Source organism: Phoca vitulina, unplaced genomic scaffold, assembly GCF_004348235.1.
Source record: "Phoca vitulina isolate PV1807 unplaced genomic scaffold, GSC_HSeal_1.0 scaffold12, whole genome shotgun sequence".
NCBI lineage: Eukaryota > Metazoa > Chordata > Mammalia > Carnivora > Phocidae > Phoca > Phoca vitulina.
Genome location: NW_022589715.1, coordinates 22,679,668 through 22,703,551, shown reverse-complemented (window position 1 = coordinate 22,703,551; position 23,884 = coordinate 22,679,668). Strand labels below are relative to the sequence as shown.

The 23,884-nt window shown below is 54.6% G+C and overlaps 4 protein-coding genes across 5 annotated transcripts; 1 reads left to right on the top strand and 3 right to left on the bottom strand.

The window, feature by feature from the left end:
- Window positions 1-1,390: 1,390 nt before the first annotated feature.
- Window positions 1,391-5,218, bottom strand: PCGF1 (polycomb group ring finger 1). 2 transcript variants are annotated; one of them, XM_032411153.1, is made up of 10 exons: window positions 4,543-5,218; window positions 4,012-4,117; window positions 3,702-3,854; window positions 3,461-3,532; window positions 3,233-3,338; window positions 3,021-3,054; window positions 2,835-2,921; window positions 2,620-2,700; window positions 2,473-2,516; window positions 1,391-2,305 (listed from the first exon to the last, which is right to left on the bottom strand). In XM_032411153.1, exons 1-10 carry the CDS (start codon window positions 4,633-4,635, stop codon window positions 2,248-2,250), a joined length of 834 nt encoding a protein of 277 aa, XP_032267044.1. In that variant the 5' UTR covers window positions 4,636-5,218; the 3' UTR covers window positions 1,391-2,247. The 2 variants fall into 2 exon arrangements, with proteins under 2 accessions (XP_032267044.1, XP_032267046.1); XM_032411155.1 differs by lacking the exon at window positions 1,391-2,305 and having other exon boundaries at window positions 2,379-2,516; window positions 4,543-5,216.
- Window positions 5,219-10,500: 5,282 nt separating this feature from the next.
- TLX2 (T cell leukemia homeobox 2) lies at window positions 10,501-11,899 on the top strand. Its single transcript, XM_032411082.1, has 3 exons — window positions 10,501-10,900; window positions 11,294-11,531; window positions 11,683-11,899. The coding sequence occupies exons 1-3, from the start codon at window positions 10,501-10,503 to the stop codon at window positions 11,897-11,899; spliced, it is 855 nt and encodes a 284-aa protein (XP_032266973.1).
- Window positions 11,900-13,584: 1,685 nt separating this feature from the next.
- On the bottom strand, window positions 13,585-20,196 carry DQX1 (DEAQ-box RNA dependent ATPase 1). Its single transcript, XM_032410620.1, has 11 exons — window positions 19,566-20,196; window positions 19,129-19,322; window positions 18,362-18,746; window positions 17,798-18,031; window positions 17,604-17,703; window positions 17,341-17,499; window positions 17,066-17,257; window positions 15,131-15,250; window positions 14,781-14,971; window positions 14,269-14,459; window positions 13,585-14,042 (listed from the first exon to the last, which is right to left on the bottom strand). Exons 1-11 carry the CDS (start codon window positions 19,800-19,802, stop codon window positions 13,886-13,888), a joined length of 2,160 nt encoding a protein of 719 aa, XP_032266511.1. The 5' UTR covers window positions 19,803-20,196; the 3' UTR covers window positions 13,585-13,885.
- A 134-nt stretch (window positions 20,197-20,330) lies between these two features.
- Window positions 20,331-23,742, bottom strand: AUP1 (AUP1 lipid droplet regulating VLDL assembly factor). The gene is given in 13 exon segments (XM_032410619.1): window positions 20,331-20,880; window positions 20,990-21,108; window positions 21,294-21,409; window positions 21,525-21,644; window positions 21,777-21,879; window positions 21,981-22,047; window positions 22,293-22,366; window positions 22,462-22,534; window positions 22,778-22,962; window positions 23,159-23,309; window positions 23,389-23,526; window positions 23,607-23,701; window positions 23,704-23,742. Coding segments are annotated over 13 exon segments (1,317 nt in total). The 3' UTR covers window positions 20,331-20,843.
- Between the last annotated feature and the right edge of the window lie 142 nt (window positions 23,743-23,884).

Here is a 23,884-nt window from a genome sequence, read left to right as displayed (position 1 = left end):
CCACCCCTGGCGCTGAGAGACTGGCCAGGCTGAGAGGAACCGGTTCTCCCCTGTGCCAAAGGCGGGGGCAAATCTCGGTGCCCCCTCCCCCCAGGTGAGTGTGGCCCACTGAAACGGCTAGATGAGAAAGGGCGACAGGGGCAAGGGCCAGCTTGACCCTGCGGGCGAGGACTGACGCCTCCACCCAGAAGCGCCGAGAGGTCAAGGGCTCCGCCCGGAGAGGCCCCGCTATGCGCCCAGACGGCTCCGCGGCCACCTCTTTGAACGCGACCAGCGCATTCTGGGTCACACAGCTCAAGAGAACCCTGGGCTTGATTCTCCCCATGGCGCAGATCGTAACCAGAGGGACCCTGGGGGACTGGGTCTTCCCGGCACAAGCCAGGCAGGGGGGCAACGGACCCATCGACAGAGGAAGAGCAGAGCTCAGCCCTCAGCCCGCAGCTGGCCTGCATCAGCCACCTCAGGAGACGCACCGCAGCTGCCTCTGCCAGGGCCGCTGACGGACAAAAAGAAGGTTCTGCAGAGCTGGGGGCGAGCGGAGGTGGCCCGCTGCACCCCAGGTCCCCGCCTGAGCTCCTTCCAATGCTCCTTGGCCTCAAGCCATGTGCCATTAAAAGTCTCATCCCTGAGGCCTGGTCCCCAGTCAGCCTTATCTTCTGACTGGGCCTTTTTGATGCCAAGCTGCTGCCAAGCCCCAGACTGCTCCCCAATTCCTGCAGCTGCTTGGGGACCCAAAAAATCCTCAGGAGCATTTCTACTCTCTTTCCCCCTCAGCCCACACCTCTCCCTGGGTCATTCCTTAAAAATGCCCTTTCACCCGCAAACCCCTTGAGAACAGCCTCAGTGTGGCATGCTTGAGTGGGCCGTGGAGTCCCAGAAGACCTGGGGGGAGCCCAGTTAAGAGAGAGATAATTCATCCCAAACCTCAAGATATATGCTGGTGTACAGGCAGGCACAAAGGGGTGGAAAAAGCCTGGGTTCCGGCAGAGAGAGGGTTTCCTGGAGGAAGTGATACTTGGGCCTTGAAAGAACAGCTGAGTATGGGGTGAGGGAGAGGCATTCCAGGCATGAGGCCTGAAACATGGGACGCTTTGGGAATCATGGAGATTCTGTCAGGCTGATTGTTCTGCTATGTCCCCACCCTGGTCCTCATTGTCCGCCCATCACACCTGACGGCTCTTCCTTGCTTTCTGCAGTCTCTCCACCCGTGCTTTTCTCATGGCCTACAAGCTTCATCTGTGTGGAGGGAAGGCCAGGTCTACTGTGCACTGGCCACTATGCTCAGGCCCCTCACACTGCACCCACCTCCACCCCCGGCCGCCCCAGTCTCAGGCTCTCTTAGCCAGTTCACACCATCTTCACTGTACTCCTCCCTAGGTCTTCTGCCACCCCGTCTCTATCCCTGGAAGCTTCAGGCCTTCAGCCCACCAGCGATGCACAATGACCCCTTTGAATTCACTGGAGTCAGACTTAGGCCCGTTGAAGACTTGGGCTTTAAGCATGAGTTCTGGCAACATTTCTGCTGCCTGCTCCGTCCCACTCGTCCCAGGTTCAGCCACAGCCCGTTAGCTCCCTTCAGGACCTCGCTGCTTCCTCCTCCATCTGTCATTATCCCAGTCAGGCAAGTTTCTGACTATCCTACTGAGAGGCCACAGAACAGGGAGCCTGGCTGAGTGTACTTCTAGAGCCCAAGGCTCATGGCTGGGCTCATACAGAAAAGGAACGTTCACTGAATTAATCAAGGGAATTAATAGCCTTGCTGCTTCCCTCTTGTTACCTGAAGCTGCTTTGCTCTCCTGGACACCAGTTCCCTCTCCTCACCCTGGCTTCACCTAATCCAGGGACCTGAAGGCCTACCGACCTGACCTATATGGACAACCATGTCTCCAACTCAACACCCTTGTGTTCCCTGTGTCCTAGCCCCCCATTTTTTTTTTTTTTTAAGATTCCTCCTATAAAGCAATTCTTTGGAACTTTCTTTAACATATCACTTTTCTTCAGTCCTGCAGTGGCCACTGTCTAACCCTAGCCCTACCCTCACCACTCCTGAATTAGGACACCTCCACTCAAGCCTGCAGCATATGCTACAACATTCAAGTACAGTGAGAACTCCCCTCCAGAAAGCCTTCCCTTCACCAAAAAAAAAAGAAAGAAAAAAGAAAAAGCTGGTATGGGTAACCTGGTTCCACTTAGCTCACCTTCTGAGTTTTATATGTGTAGGGTCCTCTACCCCTCTCCTTTGGCAATTCACTGAGGGACCACGGACATAGAGAGGCCCTCCTTCATGATGAAACTCAGAGGATTTCTGAGGGAAGCAGAACACAGAACAAAGCATGAGTATGTGGAAGGAAGAAAGGAAGAAAATAGATGCTTTTTTAAAGTTTTTATTTCAAAAAATAAAGCCGCAGTTAATTTCACATAAATATCTGGGGAGGGAAGGGGACAGGGATGTGGTGGGGGCTTGGCCCCTACCTCCTCTTCTCTTTCACACTGTATTGTAAAAGCAAAGGGGATGGCTAAGGAGAGAACAAGGAGAAGAAGCAGTCAGTGGGCGCGTTCTTACCCAAAATGCCCCCTCAGCCCATTGCTGCCCTGGGGACTGCCTTGGCTCTGGCTTACCTTGCCGAACCAGCGGGAGAGCCATATCTGCTTCATAGTCATGTGATCTGGGAGAACTTCATTGTCAAAAAGGAGCTGTACCTAGGAGGGAGATGGGGGCACAGCTTTAGGAACTGCTCTCTCATGTAGATCAAGAACTACCTTGGTCTACTACAGACTCTGTCCCTCCCTTTCAACCTCTCCCTTCCCCAAAAACCTACTGTGGGAATACTCACATGCTGGGGATTTAGCATTAAGCGGTGACACAGGACCCTCCGGAGGTGACGAACTTCAGCTCTAACAGAACATCGGACATATTTGTTCTGGGGATAGGGATGGAAAGCAAAAGGACAAGGTGTGTGAGGGAAGGGCCACAGGGAGGTGAGTCTCCTTAGAGAGGCCCTCCCCTCAGCCCCTCTCACCTGCAGGATGCTTTTATTCTTGTCTTTGCCAGAACTGGGGGAAACAGACACAAGTTAGGGAGTCTGATCTTTTCCTGTCCCCCACCCAGAGCTATGGTATACTCTCTTCAAGGGAACAGACACTCCCTCACTGCTTGCCCTCTCACCAAGCCCCTCCCTGGTTCTGAGTCACTCACACTGTTACTTCAGACAGTTCATGACCTGTTCCTTACCTCAGCCGTTCCAGGCATAGGCTCAGCTGCTCATCATAGCGATAGTAGTGGGCTTTCGAGTGGTCGAAGCTGCTGAAAGGGAGGCCGAGGTTGCTCAGGGCTGGCTCTAAGAAAGAGTAGTGAGGAGAGTGGCACAGATTCCATAGTCCTTTTCCCCCAGAGAGCAAAACTGGGCAAGAGTGATGTTCTGGGGGCTTTATCTTACCCTCCTGCTGCCAAGGGACATACCTTCCCCACTGGGTTGGGTGACCCGGTCCAAGCCTCGGGACTGGTAGAATTCTCGAATCCGTTTCTCTTCACCTAGAAGGGAGGGGAGTGTGGGAAATAAAGAATTACCCCTCCCTCATACTTTGTCCCCGTGACTGTCAACTTCTTTACCTATGTGATTCCCACGAAAGCCCTTGTCATCTCAAGTCACCACCCAGCATCAGCCCTCTAGAGGCCCCTCAAAGTTGGGTTGGTCACTCACTGTCTTGTAAGCCAGGCACTAGCTTGTACACGATGTCCTGCATGACCCGGTCCAGTTTGAGGTTGAGCAGTGGCTGTGTCTCGTGGATCTTGATGTTGCACATGGGGCAGTACTTACTGGTTTGGAGGTACTTCACAATACAACTCTTGCAGACTGCAGGAAGAAAAAAGTAGACTCTCAGGCCCTCTGGGAATCGGGTTCATGGGCTGGGTGGGGTGCCTGGGTGGTTGGGGCAGGCAGCCAGCAGTCTGGCAACCAGCTTGGTGGGGACTAGGGCCTGGAAGAACCAGCCAGGGTCCAGGGCACTCACAAGTATGAAGACACTCTGTGATGGTGGTAGCATCCACGAAGTAGCCAGCGCACAGGCAGCAGACGATGTGCTCATTCAGGTCTTTGATCTTTACTCGGACCTCCTCCTGCGGACCCACTCTCCGTCACCGATCACCCCCTCCAACCCCAAATCATACGCCTTCCCAGCTGGGGTGATACCTTTCAACACATCCCACGGCCAAGTCTCGCACCTTGCGCGGTCCTCAGGGGATTAGCTCGCGGGAGCTGACACTCCCCCTCCGCCCAGCAGGGGGCTCCGCGCACAGCGGGGGCTCCCTTCACGTGGACTCGCCCGACCTTCCTTTCCCAGGGGAGACTACACGACGTGGGCGGCACAATGCGCAAGCGTCCTAGCTCGGAGTTTGGCAACCCGACCGCAATCGCGCAGGCGCATTGGGCACCCTGTCTCTGCGCAGGCGCACTGGGCGCCGGGCCAGCCACCGCCCGTCCTCTAGCCGGCCCTAGTTCGCACCGCTAGCCGACCACAGCAGTAACCCTGCCGCCCCTGCACCTCGTTCCGTAGTGGGTCCATCTTGTACACTGACTGGAGCTGGTTCCGAAGCCTCATCGCGATCGCAATCTGGCCCCCCTGAGGAGACGCCATCTTAAAGGCTGATCCCGGCCGGCCACTTCCGGTGCCGCCTGCGGGGCGGGACTTGTCGCCCAGCAACGAGGGCTTAGGTCTTTTCGGATTCGCTGACCCTCTGTAAGGCCCCGCCCATGTCCCTTTCTCCCCGTGTGCTCACCTGAGCCCCACTGGCCCCTCCCCCTCCTCAATCCGTAATTAGGGAGGGGGGGTGGTGAGGAGGGGGTCCTATCTCATTGACCTCTTGTAGTAATCATCACAATAGACCCTACTCTACCGCGGGACTAACTTTTGGAGCCTGCAAGACTGCCCCCTTCTACCCCTAAGGGCCCAGAGGTCTCCGCCCGCCGCTGCTCAGGGTCGTCGATCTCCTGTGACCACGACCCCGCTAAAGAAGCCCCTCCCGGGTCCTTTCCTCGTAATGTCGCTCTCGTCAGCTGACGCGTCCGCGTTACGGAGCTTCATCCGGATGGCAGGCCTTCTCCCGGCTCCACGGCGGGAGTTTCTCGGGGCTTTGCGGAGTCTCGGAGAGGGTGGCGGGGAGGGAGGGACCCCCAGGGACTTGGTGTAGTGATCTTATTCGCCCCCCCCTCCCATCCTCCCCTGCCGCCGGGGCTTGTGGAGGGCGGGGGGCAGACCCTGGTTAATGATGATGATTCAATCATCGGCGCCTGCGGAGGCCTGGGACAGACTAATGCAGAGCAGATGCCGAAGGAGGAGGGGAGGAGGATTGGGACACTACCGCACATAGACGCGCCGAAGCAGCCAGCGCCCGCAGTAGCATAGGCCCAGCCCCGTACTTGGGAAGGTCGCAGGAGCTCTAGACCTTGTACACCGCCATCCCTAGGTACTTCCAGGGGGATTAAAAACCAAGGATAAGTTTACTGTGAAGTATTAACATCAAGTGTAGTTGGAGACTCAAGGGAGAGATCCCAGTGGAGGCCATCAAAGGCTTTCTGGAAGAAGTGGGACTTTGTGTGGGCACAATTTAGAGAATGGGGATGGGGTGCGTGGACAAGAAGTGTGGTGGAAATAGAAAAGAAAGGCAGAGTGGAGGCGAATGACCAGAGAGATGGACAGGAAGAAGGCCAAGGTGTGGATTTGAGAGTAGTGATAGAAGCAGGGCCTCGGGGAGCTGGGACTTTAGCCTGAGGGCAGTAGGGAGCTAGCAGACTTTTTTTTTTTTAAGGGAGGGAGTTACCTTATGAAAGAAACATTTTTGCTCATTTATCTTTGAATAATTGGGGTGGATACGCAGCAAGAAGTTATGAGATTAGTGATTTTTAAATCAACCCCTTCTCACTACAGCCACTGCTTACCTCCCTGGTCCAAGATACCATCATCGGTTCTCTGGATGATTGATCGCAGTGGCTTCTGGCCTGTTTTCCTTGTTTCCACGTTTCCATATGAATAAAAAAGGATATAAGGAAAGTTTTTTGAGTTGATGGACGTGTTTATTATCTTGTGATGGCTTTGCGTGTGCACATACACTTTTATACACTTTAAATATGTACAGTTTATTGTATGTTAGTTTTATCCTAAGAAACCTGTTAAAAACAAAATTTTTTAATCAGGCTTCTTTTCCTTCCAATAGCTTCCCTTTTCAGAATAAAAGCCTAAGCCCTTCTAATGCTTCAAGGCCTTGCATGGTCTCTCCAGCCATACTGGACCCCTTACTGTTTGTTCCACAGATAACACCAAGATGTACTTGCATTATCAAATGCTCAGATATCCAAATGACTCCTTTCTTCCTCCAGGTCTTTACTCTGTGAGGGCTTCTGTGATCACGTTAGATAAATCACAACCCCATCCTTTCACTTCTCCCCTTCCCTTTTTTTTTTCCTTCTTAGCATTTCTTATTATTTAATATATATTGTCTTGTGTTTTACCTGCCTCCCCCACTAGAATATAAACTTTGTATGGCAGGGATTTTTTTTCCCCTTCTGTTGTGTCTGCAGCTCTATCTCCAGTGCCTGGTGCATGGTAGGTATTCAATCAAAATTTTCTGGATGAACAAATGAATAAATGTAGGTGGTGGTGATGATGGCCTAGATTAGATTTTATCAGTGGGAATGGAAAGAAAGGGCTGTATCTGAGACATTTCAAAGGGAAGCATAGGAGGGAGTGAATGAGGAGCTTGGGAGGGGAGCACATTCTCCAGCCTGCTGGACTTCAAGGTGGCTGCAGCAAAGGCGGGTGGAGCTGGCCAGAAGTTTAGGACAGAGGGGCTGGAACACAGCAAGTGTCAGAGCCAAGGATAGAGATCCAGAATTTCCTGAGTGGATATAATAGATGGGACTATTAGAATGGGTGAAACCTTGAGTAGATATAGAAAGAGGGAAAGCTGAAGTCCGAGCTCTGAGAATGCTCAGTCTTCAGTGGAAAAAGCAAAGTTGGTGGCGAAAAAACATAAGCATTGACTATGAAAGCCTAAGATATAGAATAAGACAATATTACAGAAACCAAACGGGATATTTCAAGAAATAGTTGGTAATCGACAGAGCAAAATATGTCAGAGAAATCCTCAATAATAGACCCTGGAGCTCTTTGAAAAAGAGTGTGGTGAAGCCAAGTTGTAGTGGGTTAAAAGAATAAATGATGAGGGGCGCCTGGCTGGCTCAGTCGGTAGAGCCTGCTACTCTTAATCTCGGGGTTGTGAGTTTGAGCCCCGTGTTGGGTGTAGATACTACTTTAAAATTAAAATTAAAAGAATAAATGATGAGAAAGTGGAGGCAGTGGTTGTGCAGAGTACACGGGAAAGGAAAAATACAATCTCTCTTGAAGAGTCAGGCAAAGATTTTTGTCCAGGTAAAAGAGACCTAAGACAGTTGGGGGTAGGAAGGACTAAGCTAATGAGAGAAATGATGATACAGGAGTGGGGACCATCTCGTGGGAAAGACACTGCACATAAAGCAGGAAGGAAGGGACGGCACCAGAGCACAGGCTGGGAACATGCTTCTTCCTGTGAAGCTGCCAGCTTGAAGGCCTGAAAACTTGAAGGGTTGGGGACCACATGCACGTAGGCTATGGTGAGACAGATGCAAAGGAGTGTGTATAGGAGGTTGGGGTTCTGACCCCAGGGCCTCCATCTTAGATATAAACTAGCAGGAACCAGCTTTTCCAGGGAATCAGGGGATCAGAGAGGTGGAGACAAGCAGAAGAATCCCTAGGACTGTGGCTGACAGAATTGGATACCCTTTGTTCTTGAAGTAGGGCACTCATTTCTTTTTTGGTAACTCCCCAGAAGATGTGTGTACATTACTGGGTTTGTGACCATTCTCCTCCAAGGGTCAGCTGGGCAATCTCTGAGTGGCAGTGCCAACTGTGCTGACCTCAAAAGGCCGGATGAACAGTCAGCAGGTATACAGGTCTTCCTCCCTCACTGATTCATTCAAGAAGGATTTATTCAGCTTGATTGGAGACACACTAGTGCCCACCCTTTCGTCAGAGGCCCACCCACTAGAGTGGGAAAAAGGACCGACAGATTCCTAACCTGTAGGCCAGTCCCCTTCAGGGTCTTTATTTACTTTGCTGTCTCCCTAGGCTCTCTGTTCTCATTCAGGGGATCCAGCCCAAGTGGTCTCTGGAGGTTTTCCCTGAACAGCAGAAGTTTCATGCCCCCTAGTAGCCCCACCTCTCTACTGCTGAGAAAGGGTGCTTGGGCTTCTGTGAGGGGCTAGGGGAGGTGATAATGTCTGTCTGTCCCACCAACCCAAGATAACAACACAGCTGCCAAACTGGCAGAAGCCCCCGTGCTCCCCTTTCAGAAGGGGCTATTGGCAGGGTCAGAAAGGGCTGGAGAAATTGGATAGTGGAAGTGGACAAGAATTTGGGGGAGGATGTCACATATTATTGATGCCAACTGCCTCCCTCCTCCATGGTTCACCCCCTTCAGACTGAGGCTTCTGGGAACGCTGAGGGAGGAGGGCCTGGTGGCTTTAGTCGGGAGAGTCCATTCCCTCCGTTCTTTATCTTCCTGCCCAGATGCCCAAATATCGTTCCCAGTTCCCTGGAGAGAAAAGACCCCTCACCCTGCCTCTGGCGCAGGGCTGCAGCCCATCTGCTGGGGAGAAAGGAGGGGCAGTCTTTCCCAGGAGATCCTGGAGAACCAAGTGGAAGATCCGTGCTCCCAGGGAGACCCATCTAGGAGACTTGGAAGGCATTTCGGCTTACGCGGGTAACAGGCAGACTGTAGCTGAGCACCAGAGTGGGCTGGGGTCTAGGGGCTAGGGCTGACACAGCAGGGTGGGGTCCTTTGGCCACCACGTGTCCAAGGCAGAAGGAGCGGCTCATCCGTGCCCACCCGCCTCGGAATGGTAGCAACACCCCCCTCCCTGCGCCCAGTCTCACCGGCTCGGAGGCGCCAGGGCCCCCCCGGGGCCGGGGCGGGCCGGGGAAGGTAATGTAATTCCGACCCAGCTAACCCGATTATGGCGGCCTGCACCGGGCCGGGCGGCGGCGGGGGCGGGTCTAAGGCGCAGGGGCCCGCTGGGCCCGGGTCCCATCCCGGGAAGGACGCAGAGTTCACACACTCCCAGCTCCTGGGTCCCCGGCCAGAGGTCACAAGGTCACCGAGCCCTTCAGTCTTTCCCCACCTCCCATCCGTGACACACTCCAGGCACAGTTTCTGGGGTTGGGTGGGGTGAAGCGTCTGTGGGAAATGAGGCGGCTGACACCGCCGAAGGCTTCAGTGAAGACCCACGTGTCGCCTGTGGCGATTTTGTCCTCTCGCCCTTGAGGGGGAAGTGTGTGAGAATTGACTTCCTAGGCGCAGAGTGGAGGGGCAGAGTCCCGCGTTGGTGGTCCCCTGTGGGGGGCGGAACGCCAGCCCCAAGCTCTCATCCGCCTGACTTACCCCGGGTTGAGCCCGGGTTGAGCTTTACACCGACTTCAGAAAATCGAAATGCTAAGAAACACAGGGCATCAATTACTGGCGTTCCGGGAAGGAGGTAGGGGCCCTACGGCAGAAGCCGGGAAGTGCACCAGGATCGCTGGCCCAGGGTGGTTGGTTGCTCCCCGCCCTAGCCCACCAGACGCGCCCAGCCACCCCCTTCCCACACCTGTCCTCTTCCCGGGCCTCCAACTCGCCGGCGCGGTTCCCAACCGCTTCCCATCGCAGCCAGGAAGCCACAACGAGATTTGGTCTTCGAGGGCACTTAGGCGGGGGCCACAACGAATCTGGCAGTCGGCAGGCAGGACCCATCGCGAGGCGAAAAGTGGGGGCTGTGGGAGGAGGCACCTGCGAGGAAGCCGGTGAGGCCGAGGAAGCCCAAAGGCGGAGGCCGGCGAGGATGGAGTTGCTGTGCGCATCTCGCCTGACTCAGCGCGCAGCGGCCCATGCTCTGGCCCCTCCCGTGCTGAGCCTGGTTCCTAACACCCTTGCCCCCCCCCCCCCCCATCCCCACCATCCCCGCCCGCCAGTCGTCCAGGCGTTTGGCGCAAACAGGCGTCTCTTTCCCTTTAACGGGTACGGCCCCGCCCCTGCCCTACCCCCAGCCCCCACTACCCACCCAATGCTGATCTGTCAGTCACTGCCCCATCCCCAGCCGGCCAACCCTCTCCACCCCGGACTCGGGCAGAGGCCCCGGCAGCCCAGCGTCCATCTGCGCCTCAGGGACAGCAAGGGCGCTCCTGGGGCCCCCGCCGGTCGCGCTCCCCCGGGATGCGAGTCCCTGCGCCGACGCCCGGCAGAGGCCGGCACGGGCGCGGCTACTCCCCGTGCACAGGGATGAAGCTGTCCCGGGGACCCCGGCGACCCGCAGCGGCCAGCCCCGCGGGCCCCTGAGGCCGCCGCCCCGAACGCTCCGCTACTGGGCTCCCAGAGTTGCCTGGGGCGCCCTCCCCAACCGCCAAACCTCCTGTGGTCCTCCTTGACCCGGACCCATGGAGCCGGCGGTCCTGGCCTCGCACAACCTCCCGCACCACGAGCCAATCAGCTTTGGCATCGATCAGATCCTGAGCTGCCCGGAACCCCCCGGGAGCGGCCTAGGCCCCGGTCGCTCAGGCCAGGGCCATGGGGAGAGTGCGGCGTTCTCGGGTGGATTTCACGGAACCTCAAGCTACGGTCCCGCGGGTTCGCTGGCCCCGCTACCTGGCAGCTCCGGCATGGGCCCAGGCGGCGTGATCCGCGTCCCCGCGCATCGTCCAATGCCAGTGCCGCCGCCCGCGGGAGGCGCGCCGGCAGTGCCTGGACCCTCTGGCTTGGGCGGAGCCGGGGGCCTAGCCGGACTCACCTTCCCTTGGATGGACAGCGGCCGCCGCTTTGCCAAGGACCGGCTCACGGGTGAGATTGTCCGACCCTCCAGCGTCCAGCCCCACATTGACCCCTTTTCCTCATCTTTGATCCTTCTGCTCCAACTCAAGTTCCCCGTACGCTCCCCGCCCGGATCATCCCAGGGGATCCTCCCCCAACATGTATCTCTTGGTCCTGATGCTGAGAGAGGCAATGGGGAGGGAGCTGCCGTCGATGTCCGCGCCCTCCTTTGCAGTCTACTGTCCACACTGCGGGTAGGGCAGGGTGAAGTTCCGGGGGCCTTCTCTTTCTCATCCCAGGGGGAGGGCCATTTCTTCCGAGGCCCTTTCTTGTCTGGAGGCCTTTGCTGGTGTGGGGCCGAGCTTGGGGCACCTGGAAGGGCCGCCCTGAAAACCCTGCCCTGTTCCTTCTTCCTGCCCGTAGCTGCACTCTCGCCCTTCTCCGGGACGCGCCGCATAGGCCACCCGTACCAAAACCGGACACCCCCGAAGCGGAAGAAGCCGCGCACGTCCTTCTCCCGCTCGCAGGTGCTGGAGCTGGAGCGGCGCTTCCTGCGCCAGAAGTACTTGGCCTCGGCCGAGAGGGCAGCGCTGGCCAAGGCCCTGCGCATGACCGACGCCCAGGTCAAGACTTGGTTCCAGAACCGGCGCACCAAGTGGCGGTGAGGCTTGGGGCGAGCGAGGGCTCGCGGGAGGCGTCAAGTGGCGGTGCGGCGCGGGGCGGGTGAGGAACCGCGCGGGCCCGGCGGGTGACGACGAGGCGCGGGGTGGGCGAGGGCCGGCCTCGCTGACCCCGCGTCTCCGCTCGCCTAGGCGCCAGACCGCGGAGGAGCGCGAGGCGGAGCGGCACCGCGCGGGCCGGCTGCTCCTGCACCTGCAGCAGGATGCCCTACCACGGCCTCTGCGGCCGCCGCTGCCCCCGGACCCGCTCTGCCTGCACAACTCGTCGCTCTTCGCGCTGCAGAATCTGCAGCCTTGGGCCGAGGACAACAAGGTGGCTTCCGTGTCCGGGCTCGCCTCGGTGGTGTGAGCGACGCCTGCCCGACCGGCCGAGTGCTCTTTAACGGACTGAGGCGCCGTGCGGAGCGCCGGACTCAGGGCCACGGAGCGCGCGGCTGACCACCCCGTGTGCCGTGGTGCCGTGGTAGCGGAGTTTGTGAGGAGGAGCTGGCTTTGAGGCTGTCGTCGAGGGCTCCTCGGCCACCGCGGCTCCTAGGCTAGCGTTTCGAGGTTGCGCCGCGCGTTTAGACTTGGCCTTTCCCGCCATTTCCCACTTAACTGCGGTCGCACGGCAGCTGGAACCCGAGGAGCCAAGAAGGCGGGACTTGCAGAATGGTAGCCAATGAGGTGAGGGGAGGGGGCGGGCTGGCCAATGGGAGCTGCTCTCCTGAGGACTTTGGATTCTTCGGAGGGTGGGTTGAAGCTGGGGTTCTGGACCCACAGAACAGGCTAAAGGTGGGACTGGGATGGGGCGGCGGCAGCTCGCTCTACTTGGGTCTGTATCAAAGGTGCAAAGGAAGGAAGACACCAATGACAGCAGAATAATGGAAGAGGTGCTGCAGGGCAAGGGTCTGTGACAGGAACCAGAGGGTTATCCACACTAGGCATCTCATTCTTCAACCGTAAAATTAATCGCTAAGGATACTTTTCTGACTCTGAACCTCATGTTGTCAGGTGTGTTCAACCTGCTGACTCCGTCCTCCTCCTTGAGTGTCACAACGCACATGGGCGGCAGGGAAGACGGATACTTACACACCCAACGAAACAGAAAATCCAGGAACACTAATCTGGCTCTGGTCTCCCGTGGGACAGAGAGAGGAAAGGGGGAAGCAGTGGATAAAATTAATGGGCCCCGTGGAGTTAGGGTGAGCAGATTTTGGCAAATAACTAGGAATATCCAAGAAGAATCAAAGATAATTCCAGGGTTGCAGATATAGAGGATTGGGAGATCAATGGTGTTGTGGATAATGAAGGGGAAATTGAAAGATTAGAGCAAGATAACTACAGGCAAAACTGAATGCTAGACCTAAAGAGAATACATTCTGGAAAAGTGCTTTTGGGGGGGGTTGGGTGACATCCACATAGAGGTGGAGATAGATGGAATGATGAGAACAGATAGACTCTCCAAGGGAAGACACTCTGAGGAGACAAACAGAGTTCTAAGGATTAAATCTTTCTTTCCACCAATTTCTACAAACATATTTACAATGTGAAAGATGATGGAAGATATCAAAATTAATAATTTAAAGGAAGAAAAGGGAAAGGAGTACCCAGCTGGGAAAAAAGGAAAGTGTGATGTCCCTGAATTTTTTAGAAAAGCTTTAGCATGCTGGTAGGCCAGGGGCTGCTGGGAAGCTTGTTGGTGGAAAGTTGAGAATTTGGGGATGGTTTCAATAGCCTTGAGGGTTAAGAAGGAGCTGGATCTAAGTTGTATGTGGAAACAAGGGAAGATTTTGTCTGATTTCTTATAGCACTCTCATTCTTCTTCCCCTGTAGGTGAGAGCAAGATAAAGGGAAGTGAGCTTCAGGCAGGGTCAGAGACCAATTGTAGTCAAACTACACATTTTCTGGGTTAGTGACAGCTAGGTCATTCATACCGCAAAGCTTGACCACAGGTGGGAACCAGGCAAGAGGATATTGCTGGAGGAGTTGGATGATATTGTGTCATCTCTAATTCATGGATGTTGTATATGCTGCTGCAGAATCAAACTCAAATTTGGCACCATAGAGAAAGAACTTTTATAGATCAAAGTGAAGCACACAAAGACGGGTTTGACATAAATTGGGGGTTTGGGGGGCATCAGTCGTTCTCCAATAAATAGAAGAAGGCTAAAGAAAGGGTCCAACCTTATGTATACTGTGGCTTACCCAATTTCCTCTATTCTCAGTCTACCATTTCTTGAGACTCAGGTTCCAGGATTTACATTTGATCCTAAGCTTTGGCTGGCTACCTTGGTGCTAGCCTGAGAGAGGACCTAATGCCTTCAGATGAGCTCAGTTCCATTCCTTAGGCATGTCACTGCAAGACACAGGCATCTCCAAACTCTTGGGTAGAGGGAGATTCACTCTCTATTGAAGAATCTGCCATTTCCTCTCTCAGCTGATTCAAGAGGTCTCTGCTCTCACTGGGAGGCAAGTTACTCAAGAAGTATGGAGGGGCCAACTCTACCAGCCTGAAAGAGAGAGTCACAGTTAGATGATTTCTGTATCCTCCCTTATAATGCAGATTCTTAAACTTCTTCCCATTCCTTCCACAAGCCCTGTCCCCTCAAATCATATGTCACTACAGACCACTAAGATATCCTCTTCTCCTTAAGAAGATATCCTCTAACTCCCCAGCCATAATTTTGGCCCCAAGAAGAGGAATGGGCAGTGTAAGAGGGGTGTCAGGGAACTCACATCTGTGGCTGAATCTCAGAAACAATGGAAAGGCAGTTGTCTTTGGAAATGGAGAAATTGTGGTAAAGCACCCACGGCGGGGGTCTGGCTGGAGACCTGCGGCTTCGGTAGCAGCAGTATGGGGAAAGCTGGGCCACATGCTTATGTGTCAGGAGCAGGTAATTTCCAGTCCCGTCTGTGTCTCGGGCCACCTCATTTAAAAGCAAAGATAGTGAAGGAGTAAGTGAGGGAGAAAAGGAAGGCAGTAGGAAAAAGAAAAGGGGGGGGGGCTGAGAAAGAATTAGGAAGGGTGGTGAGAGTATTAAAAGTAGAGCATCATCTCTAGATGTTAGAGTCCCTACCATATGGCATTTCCCATAGCCCCCTGCACCCCAATACCTCAAAGGAAAAGTTTCTCCTGCTTCTAAAAAATCCTTTGAACCTGGACTCCAGTTTCAGAGATGGCCTATCAATTTTTGGTCCCTCTGCTTTCTACTCCTTTTATGACCTTCACCCCAAATCTTTCCCCTAACCTTAAGGAAGTATCCTGACACCAGCGCTTTCTGAAGGTCTCTGCGATTCTGCTCAGAGCCAAAGGCTGGCTGGGACAAGGGAAGTTCAATTCGTTGCATGAGTTCTAGGAGTTCACCTCGAAGTTTCTGGGCTTGGCACAATGCTGCCCAGTTGAGCCCCCGAGCCTGGCACCAAGCCTTGTCTGCTCCACCTACAAGAAGAAAGGGCACAGCTATAGCTGCAGAGAGACCCCGAAGAGAACCCAGCCCTTGGCCAAAGGGCCTCCTCCTCCTGGGCACAAAGATCTACCAGCTGGTTGCACACCACTTCCCCTCTTTGGAAAATACAAGATGCAGAGTGGGCTACTCACTCTGTATAAAGCCTTCATACACCTGGATCAGAGAACTGTGATCACCATCCATATGTTCCAGGGCCCGACGCAAGGCAGATTCTTCTGCAGAGAGTGGAGGATGGGTGAACCCAGGAGCAGCTGGAGGAGAAGAGAGGAAGGTCATTCTGGGGAATGAGAAAGGATAGCAGTACAGAAGGAAGGGTGAAAAGGTAGGAAGTGTCACTTTGGGAAATTTATTCAAAAGACGTTGATAACTTTCTAGGTGCTTTGCACTTTATTAGACGTTGAAGATAAACGAAAGACAGTCTCTGCCCTCAAGTAGCTTAGAGTCTGGTGAGACAGATAAGCAAACTTGATCAGCACAACAGGTGTGTGGACCAATATTTGAAGCTTTTTTTTTAAAGATTTTATTTATTTATTTGTCAAAGAGAGAGAGAGAGAACACAGGGGGAGTGGCAGGCAGAGGGAGAAGCAGGCTCCCCACTGAGCAGGGAGCCCGATGCGGGGCTTGATCCCAGGACACTGGGATCATGACCTGAGTCGAAGGCAGACACTTAACCGACTGAGCCACCCAGGCATCCCAATATTTGAAGTTTTGTTAGGAATTAGCTCAGTAGAGAGGGGGCAGAGAGAATCTGAACTGTGGGCATGGCAAGGCACAGAAATTAGTAGCATGGCCTGTTTGGAGACCTGCATGCACCTAGAAAGGGTCAGGGGAGTGGCATGTGTGGCAGAGTGGCAGGAGACAAAGCTGGAGAGGTAGGTGTGGGCCAGGTCATGAGAGGCTGGATGTGCTGCGGCCAATGAGTTTACGTTCTGTCCAGAAGATAGAGAATAGCTGTTGAAGAAGAGTTTTGAGGGAAGAGAGTCCAAGTGTTTAAAGAAGTTTACTTGACAAGTTAGGAGGCTAAAGGAATCTACGCTGAGTGGTGGTGAGGATCTAACATTGGCACTGATAGTGAGTATGGAGACAAATAGATGAATTAAAAAAACAACAACAACATTTAGGAGATAAAACTGAAAGAACCTGGAGAAAGATTAGTCTAGAATGATGGTAGTGGAGCTGCAGAGATGATGGCATGGTTTTGTGGTGGTGGTGAGGGAAGAGTTTAAGCAAGTGCTTGAGTTCGGATCTGGGCTGGGTACTGTGGCCAATTCTGATAGAAATGTCCGTCAGGCATCGGATATATAAATCTAAGATTCAGAAGAATGGTATTGTCAGGAGATAGAAGGTTTGGAAATTTTAAGTGTAAAGATGGCACTTCAGACTATGGGTGTGCGTGAACTTGCTCAGAGAGTTCAAGGAATGAGAAGGCAGAAGGGGCAAGGATGGAACTCTGAGGTCCAATTTACAGTGGATGAGCAGAGGACAAAGAGCCAGGGAAGAGATGAAGGGAACAGCCGAACAGCCAGAGAAGTAGGATGAAAACCTGGAGGAGCAAGTCACAGAGGCTTAGGGAGGGGGCAGTTTCAAGGCAGGAGAGGTTGCATTTTCAAGTGTCAGAAGGTCGTAAGGAATAAGGACTCAGAAGTATTCAGTGGGTTCAGCCTTGGCGGAAGGGGAGGGGTGGTGGGGGGTGAGGTGGTGGTCACCGCGGAGCTGAGAGATTTGTCAGTATTATTGTGGGCCTGAGCCTGGGATGCAGTGGGCGGGAACACACCAGGCCGACTGGGGCAGAGGTGATTCTGCATAGCTGCAGGGGAGTAGAGGGTGGATGGAGAGGGGTATGGAGCTTTAGTAATAACAGGAGAGATTTACACATGCTGGGGGCAAGGACCAGCACTGGGAAAAGGCTAAAAAGACAGGAGAGGGCTAAGTGGTTAGGGCTGGTTTTTGGGGGCACTGTAAAGGGAGCAGAGGGGAAAGAGCTGGTCTTGGGAGCATCAGAACACCAGAAAGGGCTGGGAAGGACTGAAGTGGCTGCAAGAGCCAGAGCGAGAAGTGATTTATACCAGTGAGCATGGCGGCGAGGGTGAGCATCTCATCCACACAGTCAAACTCGCAGGAGGCCAGCAGGGCTTTGGCCAGCTCAGGGGGCAGGGGGAACTCTGATAGGATGACTCCCAGGTCTGACAGGTTCCCATCATCATCCAGGGCTGCCAGGTAGTCCAAGTCTTCCAGGGCCTGCATCAGTGCTTCTGGAGCTGGTGAGGAAAGAAGGCTGATAGGGCCGGGAGTCTCAGAGCCTGGAGGTCAGACAGCAGGACTTGGGCAGGGGGTTGCTCACCAGGCCGGTCCAGGAAGTGACACTCCCCGGGCTCTGCAATCTGTCTCCTCTTTAGAAGTAACACAAGGGGGCTCAGATTCTCCTCACATATCCTGGGTGCAGGCAGCGGGGGCGCCTCTAGTTCTAGGAAGGACTTAGGATACAGGCAGAGGCAGGACCCTGAGGGGAGAAAGACCTGGGAAAGAAGGCCTCTGTAGATTTCTCAGGGTTTGCGTGTGGGGACTCTTTTCATGTTTGATCTCAGGAAGGGCAAAGGCTCTTACCTGGTGGGACCCCTCTTGCCCGCAGTCTTCTTGCTTCTGCCTGACACTTGCTGATTGGTCTCAACACTTGGGATTCTGCTCGGATCTGAGGATTGTACACCTGTCGCCGCCCCACCCCCCAACCAAGGCCAAGACAGTTCAGAGTGGGCCACTTCTATCTTTAGCCCCCACATCCCCTCATCTCTCTCACTCACACTTCGAAGCTCCAGTCCTGAATCAATGACATGTCGGATGGAAGGGAGGGAGAAGGAGAAGTCAGCCAGCCAGTGAGTGACCACGATCCTTCGGGCACCCAAGTCCATGTCCTCGTATGCAGCCTGAACAGCTGGGCCATGTCCTGGGTGAAGGGGCAGCACCCGTGGTGGAGGACCTCTGAGAGCCAAGGGCTCCACCTCCCTGGACAAGGATTCACAGCACAGCAAAATTTCCTGAAGAGAGGGGTGGGGCATTAAGGCAGTTCTCACTTTTTTGGTGACAAACCCCTTTGAAAAACTGATGAAAGCTATGGTTTTTCACTCTGAAAAAATGCACATACTCATAAAGTTGTTATAATTTCAGGAACTCACTGAGCCACAGTCTCTGTGTTAGATGGAGTCAAAAAAGGGGCGGTAGACCTCTTTACCCCGAAATCCTTGAGTTTGTCCTAAGGACTCCAACATAGTAAATGTTACAACTTCACTGTCCCTAACAAGCATTGCTCCAACTCCCCCAGGGAAGGAAGGCAGCGTACACAAGAACCTTCTGCAGCCAATTTTTACCTCCTCACTGGGCAGGTACACTAGCACATCTCCTGGAGCCTCCTTCGTACACAATTCAAGCACAGCTTGGCAGGCAGCTTCCACTCGATCGGTAGGGACAGTGTCCCTGTATACAGGTGTGGGACACGCGCCAGGCCCTCTGGGTACATGCACAGTAGGAGGATGGCCCCAGAAGGCTTGGAGCTTAGGTTCAAGGGCAGGGTCAGTAACCACAACCACTCTCGAGTCCCCTGGACAGTTTCCCAGCCTGGCACTTCGCAGTAGCCCCTGGAGCAAATCCGAGGCCACTGACCGCTCCTGAGCCTCATCCAGCACCAGCACGCCCCAGGCTCCCGTGCCCCGGGTTGAGGCCACCTCCTGTAGAAGCAGCCTGTCCCAGCAAAACCTGTTGACATTGGCAGTGGGCAGAGGAGTCAGTGTGGACACTGAACAACTCCAGAAGTCCAGGGGAACGTCTTCCTGGGAGGCCTAGATTTTGATAGTAAGGTCAGAAAAAGACGCCGTGAACCTGTATTGAGACCCACAACCTCACTGATGACGCTTTTTTCACAAGCTGTACTCCAGCTGGGCAAATGAGGCTCGTGATGAGGATGAGATTGAATATCCAAGGTCCCTGCCTGGGGTTAAGGGCTTAATTCAGCATTGTGTCGGGCATGATCTAAAGGGTGACATGGGCTGAGGGAGGGTTGGTGAGATGTCAGAGGACTGGGCTTGTTTCTACTGGGGGACGGAAATCAGATTTGGGTCAGGCCTACAAGAGGCCTCACCTGAGCAGGGTGTCTGGCCCAGTGCAGTCCTCCTGGGGAATGCTGTATCCAACCTCATGACCCAGGGTTATGTCCATCTCATCGGCAACCCGCATGGCCAGGCTCAGAGCTGCCAGAGGGTGGGGCTGAGTGACAGTTACTTGGCCTTCCTGGAACCCCCTGGCCAGTGCAAACTCTGCACACCACTGAGGGATCTGGGGTAGGAATAGAAAAGGACAACCAGTCAGTGAGATGTAGGATTCAGTCAGAAGTGCAGGGGGGCTGTGGCCATTCTAATTTGGGGAGTCCCCTGGTCCACCAGCCCCCCAGGGGCCAGTCTAACCCAGTCTCCCTTTGACCACTCCCCTCAAACCCCATGGAACCCAATCCCCACCTTGCCAGTGGAAGGACCAGTTCTCTAGTCCCTCCCTTTGTCTACTCCCAGAATCTCCCCCCACCTGGGTGCTCTTGCCAGAGCCAGGCTCTCCAGACACCAGCACCACTCCACTGGGGCTACTCTCCAACTGCTCCAAGAAGATAAAGCGAGCAGCCCAGATGGGTAAGGCTCGGCGCTGCTCAAGCAGCTCGTAGTAGCGGGAAGAGAAGGGAAGCCCGTCAAAGGGGTTCACAGCCAACTCAGACTCCCCGGGGTTTGGGCCAGACTCTTCTGCCAGCCCAAGACGCTGAGAGGCCATGGGAGCTGACTGGCAGTACCTACAGAAGGCAGGGCAGTGATTAAGGCCTCATATTAAAATGACTTACACCAACTTCCCACCCTTGATCCCTAACTTGTACCCTCAGGCAGTAATGCGCTGGGGTCCATCCTTCCCAGCATTTCTTGCCTGCCAGGAAACAGTGGAGACTTGAGTCTGAAAGTGTGGGACTATCAAAGTGGACTATTAACCTGTTAGTCAGGTAGTAAAATTCCTGTGACTAACACAGGGGGCCTCCAGGGCAGCAGGAATTATGGTAACCTGTGGGAAGGTTCCGAGGCGAAAAGGATAAAGAGATAAAGAACAGGAGGAAGAAAGGGGTAGGAACCGGGGAGCAGGGCCACAAGGATCCTGGATTCAAACCTGCTTGCAGCTCTGAGACGTGTCACGATGGCAGCCAGTTCCAGACCCACCCAGCCAGTCACCACCAACCCGGACCCGAGTGAAGTACAAAGGTAAATTCCGGCTCCACCCTGGGGCTTGGCTTAAACAGGAATCCTTAAGCCTGGTTTTGGGGTGGGGCCATTTGCTCCACCTTATTTAATTAGTCAGAAGCCTATGGAAAACAGGTTCCAGACACCACACTGAGCATGTGTACTCTACAGACAGTGTACATTGTGCTTGTTAGTGAAAGGCATCTTGGGACTTGTAGTTTTGCAGCTGTCTCTTCACAAAGTGGGGCCAACACCCAAGCTAGGGTCCAGTTGCTGCTGGTCTTCAATTCAGTTACACTTCCATAGTATCACTCATTTCTTGACACGAAGGGGTGATTTCAACCACTTCTCACAAACCCACAAGGAGGCTCTCACCCCTGTTCCCCCCAACCAAGGGAAAAAGAACCTGCTCAGTGGGCTTTTGAGCCCCAGAGAGGCAACAGAGACCTTGAGTGAAAACCCTGAATTTAATATGATTTTGGGGGGAGCCCCATCCCTCCCTTTTTACCACCCACCCTTCCAGCCAGTTGTAAGTTGGGTGAGGGCTGCCCCCAGTCTCCGTCCTGCGGCTCTGGGTGCCATCCTGTGCTCAGTCAGCCTCCTGGGCCTGTCTCTCTGTGAATCTCCTGCGAGACATAGGAAGAAGACATTGTGTGGGCTTTGCCACATTAGCCCTATAATTAGCTCTCTTCTCCAACCTGCCCCTTCCTACCCACTGTCCTCTAAGCCCCTCACCTTCTCGCATATTCATAGAGTGCCTGCTTGCGTTCCTGTAGGCTCTCCTGCCGGGCCCAGGAGGACTTGGCAAATGTGAGGGCTGAGGGCTGAGGGGTCACCGGGCCAGAGCTGGGGAACTGAGGTGATCACAATGTCAGAGGGCTTGCGAAGTCATCATCATTAAACACGCATCGAATGCCTACTTTGCAAGAGAGGCACCGTGCTAGGGTCTCAGGATCAAAAAAGAGACATCAAGGATAGGGAGTATATAGACTGCCCATCCCAGCCCTAGTCCTGGACCTAACCATTTCCTGGGTCTCACCTTGGGGGCGGAGGCTGTGGGAAGGGACTGGGTCCCTTCAGTGATATCTTCAGGCATGAACGCTACAGCTCCCTCAAGCAGATTAGTGATGGTCAAGTCTACACAGCCAGTTCTGGCTGGGGAGAAGGGAAGAGAGAAGAAGGGAGTCTGTTTCCTTGCTCGCTTTCTCCCCTCACCACCCACTTTTCCTCTCTGCGCCTGTCTCCTGTGCGAGGCTACCCTTTCCCATACCCAGGTCTCTCTGGATGACGCCCAGTGGCACATGGGGTAAAACCTCCTTGACTCTCTGAGCCAGAGCTGCCAGCCGCACACCAGGAGAAGGGCCAGGGGAGGGAGGGAAAGAAGACTGGGCTGCAAAAAAGAAATCCGAAACATGGTGAGTGGAGAACTGGGAGGAAGGAGAGGCTGACTAGCACAGGAATAGGAAGGGAATCACAAGAGGCCGAGAAAACCCAAACAACTTTGTGTACAGAGACCACATACCTGACTGAGGGCGCAACCTGGGGTGTCTCTGTCGTTTCATGTGCTCTGCTTTGTCTGCTGGAGTGAGTCGTGTCCCTGTCTGGCCCAATTCTTTGGCCACCAGCTAGGGAGAATTGGAAGGTTGAAACTGTCAAGGTCTCAAGACTTCCTCCTCCTACCCTTAAGGAAAAACCCCACCTCCACCCTGTCTGTGTACCCTACCACCTGTTGTACACGGATGGCAAACTCTTCATTCCCCTCCCCCAGCTGGCGATGAACAGGAGGGAGCCACCTGCAAAAAAAAAAAAATCCAGGACCATGTTGTGTGCATCTAGGTAGAGGCTATCACCCTCTCCCCCTTTAATACTTCTTTTCATGTAACAGTTGTGATCAGGGTGGGGAGACAGTAAACACTTTGTATTGCCTCTGTGATAGAACCTTGTTACTAAACAATCTGCAAATGGACAGGGAAGAGGCAACCTCCCTGACCTTGAGGTGAGCTTCTCCCAGCCACCAAAAAGTGAAGACAGTTAATACCTTACTTGATACACTGTGAAAGGGACGAAAAGTGACCACAGCAGTTCTGAGACCCAGGAGGCATCGGACACCGTCTGGAGGGAGGACATGAAGTGAGTTCTAAGCCTGGGCCAGGAGTGGGAAACTTACCCTTCAAGCCCCAGAGATTCCCTGTCCAACACACACTCACCACAGAGACTAGGGGTCTCTGGACTCGCAGGGTAAGAGGTTGTACCACGTCCTGAATAGAAAATGGCCAGGAACTGGAAGATGGAAGAGAAAGTAGGATGGGATTCTAGCCAGCCGGTCAGCACCTGACTCAGAACAGAAAACTGTCAAACTGTACAAGTAGATAAATGAGGAATAGAGATACAAGGGAAAAAAACTAAAAGCGAACAGAAAAGAAATCAACTAGGGCGTAAGAGGTAGGGCTGAAAACTGAAAACTCAAGGGCCCCCAAGCCTGACCACCTACCCAGCTGGAGACCGATACCTGTGCTCACCCACCTGAAGCGCAGGAGCCCCTCCCGGCCATTGGTGGCCTCTTCCTCAGGGAATAGCAGCAGAGGGGTGGGAGGAAGCCTCGTGGAAGCACAGAATCTCTTGAGTGACTCCACCAACTCCCCCCGCCCATCCATCTCCATGAAGCCCCGAGACCAGCACACAAAACTTGGGGGACTATTGAGTAGAGGCTGGGAATCGAGAAAAGAGAAAGCAAGAAAAGAACATTGGGAAGTGAGAAAAACTGACATATGGGATAAAGAAGCGGGATTAGGGGTGAGGCTCAGTATTTCGTGGTCCCCAAGGGAAACGCGGGCGGGCAAAGGGGAGCCGAGCTGGGCCCCAGGGAACCGCCCCGTGGAGCTCTCGGCTTCGCCCCCCACTCACGGTGCTACAGCTGGTGAGCAAGTTGACTATGTTATGGTCGAAAGGTGTCACGTGGTTGGAAATGAGGACCCTGACGCGGTGATCCCGGAGTCCGGAGTCCTCCTGCCGGGCTACGAGCCCCAGCACCGCACACATGGTCCGCACCACGAACCTGGGGGCGCAGGCAATGGTGACTTCACGGCCTCGGGCCGGGCCCAGCCCAGACCCTCCCGGAACCCCCAGGTCGTTACCTGCGAAGGACACTGTCTGGTAGGGCGCAGCTGACCAGGAAGACGTGGATCCCAAGAAAGAGGCGCAAGACGAGGAGACAGAACCCGACTGGAGCGTAGAGCAGCAGCGCGAGGAGCAGGAAGCCGTCACCCGGGAGCCTGGGGGCGAAAGGCGGGGTGATCGGGCGCCGAAGCCCGCGTGGACGCGGGAGCCGGCCTCTTTACGCCAGGGCTCTTACCGGTGCGAGTCAAAGAGCCGCTCCGGCCCTAGCGCCGGGGAAGGATCCATTGCTGCTCCTTTAGGGCTGTCAGGCCGCCGCCGCCATCTTCGCGCCCCGCCGCAGGGGCTCCTGGGAAGGCGGAGTCTTCGGGCATCCGCCCAGGGTGCCGGCACCCGAGGTCTTGAGGCGCCCCGGAAGGGCTAGTGTCCCAGCATGCCTCGCGGGCCCTTGGGCCACCTCATAACTCGCGTCCCGCGGGGACCACAACTCCCGGCATTCGCGGGGCGGGGGCGGAG

What these genes read in the sequence shown, in the direction of transcription:
- PCGF1 (XM_032411153.1), bottom strand. Translation starts at nt 4,635, where the DNA reads ATGGCGTCTCCTCAGGGGGGCCAGATTGCGATCGCGATGAGGCTTCGG. An exon ending in CACCCAACCCAGTGGGGAAG is followed by an intron (nt 3,339 to 3,460) that starts GTATGTCCCTTG and finishes ACTCTTTCTTAG; the next exon opens with AGCCAGCCCTGAGCAACCTC. An exon ending in AGAATAAAAGCATCCTGCAG is followed by an intron (nt 2,922 to 3,020) that starts GTGAGAGGGGCT and finishes CCCTATCCCCAG; the next exon opens with AACAAATATGTCCGATGTTC.
- DQX1 (XM_032410620.1), bottom strand. Translation starts at nt 19,802, where the DNA reads ATGGCCTCTCAGCGTCTTGGGCTGGCAGAAGAGTCTGGCCCAAACCCC. An exon ending in CAGGACTGGAGCTTCGAAGT is followed by an intron (nt 17,704 to 17,797) that starts GTGAGTGAGAGA and finishes GGGCGGCGACAG; the next exon opens with GTGTACAATCCTCAGATCCG. An exon ending in TGTCAGGATACTTCCTTAAG is followed by an intron (nt 14,460 to 14,780) that starts GTTAGGGGAAAG and finishes CTTTTAAATGAG; the next exon opens with GTGGCCCGAGACACAGACGG.
- TLX2 (XM_032411082.1), top strand. Translation starts at nt 10,501, where the DNA reads ATGGAGCCGGCGGTCCTGGCCTCGCACAACCTCCCGCACCACGAGCCA. An exon ending in TGCCAAGGACCGGCTCACGG is followed by an intron (nt 10,901 to 11,293) that starts GTGAGATTGTCC and finishes TCCTGCCCGTAG; the next exon opens with CTGCACTCTCGCCCTTCTCC. An exon ending in AACCGGCGCACCAAGTGGCG is followed by an intron (nt 11,532 to 11,682) that starts GTGAGGCTTGGG and finishes CCGCTCGCCTAG; the next exon opens with GCGCCAGACCGCGGAGGAGC.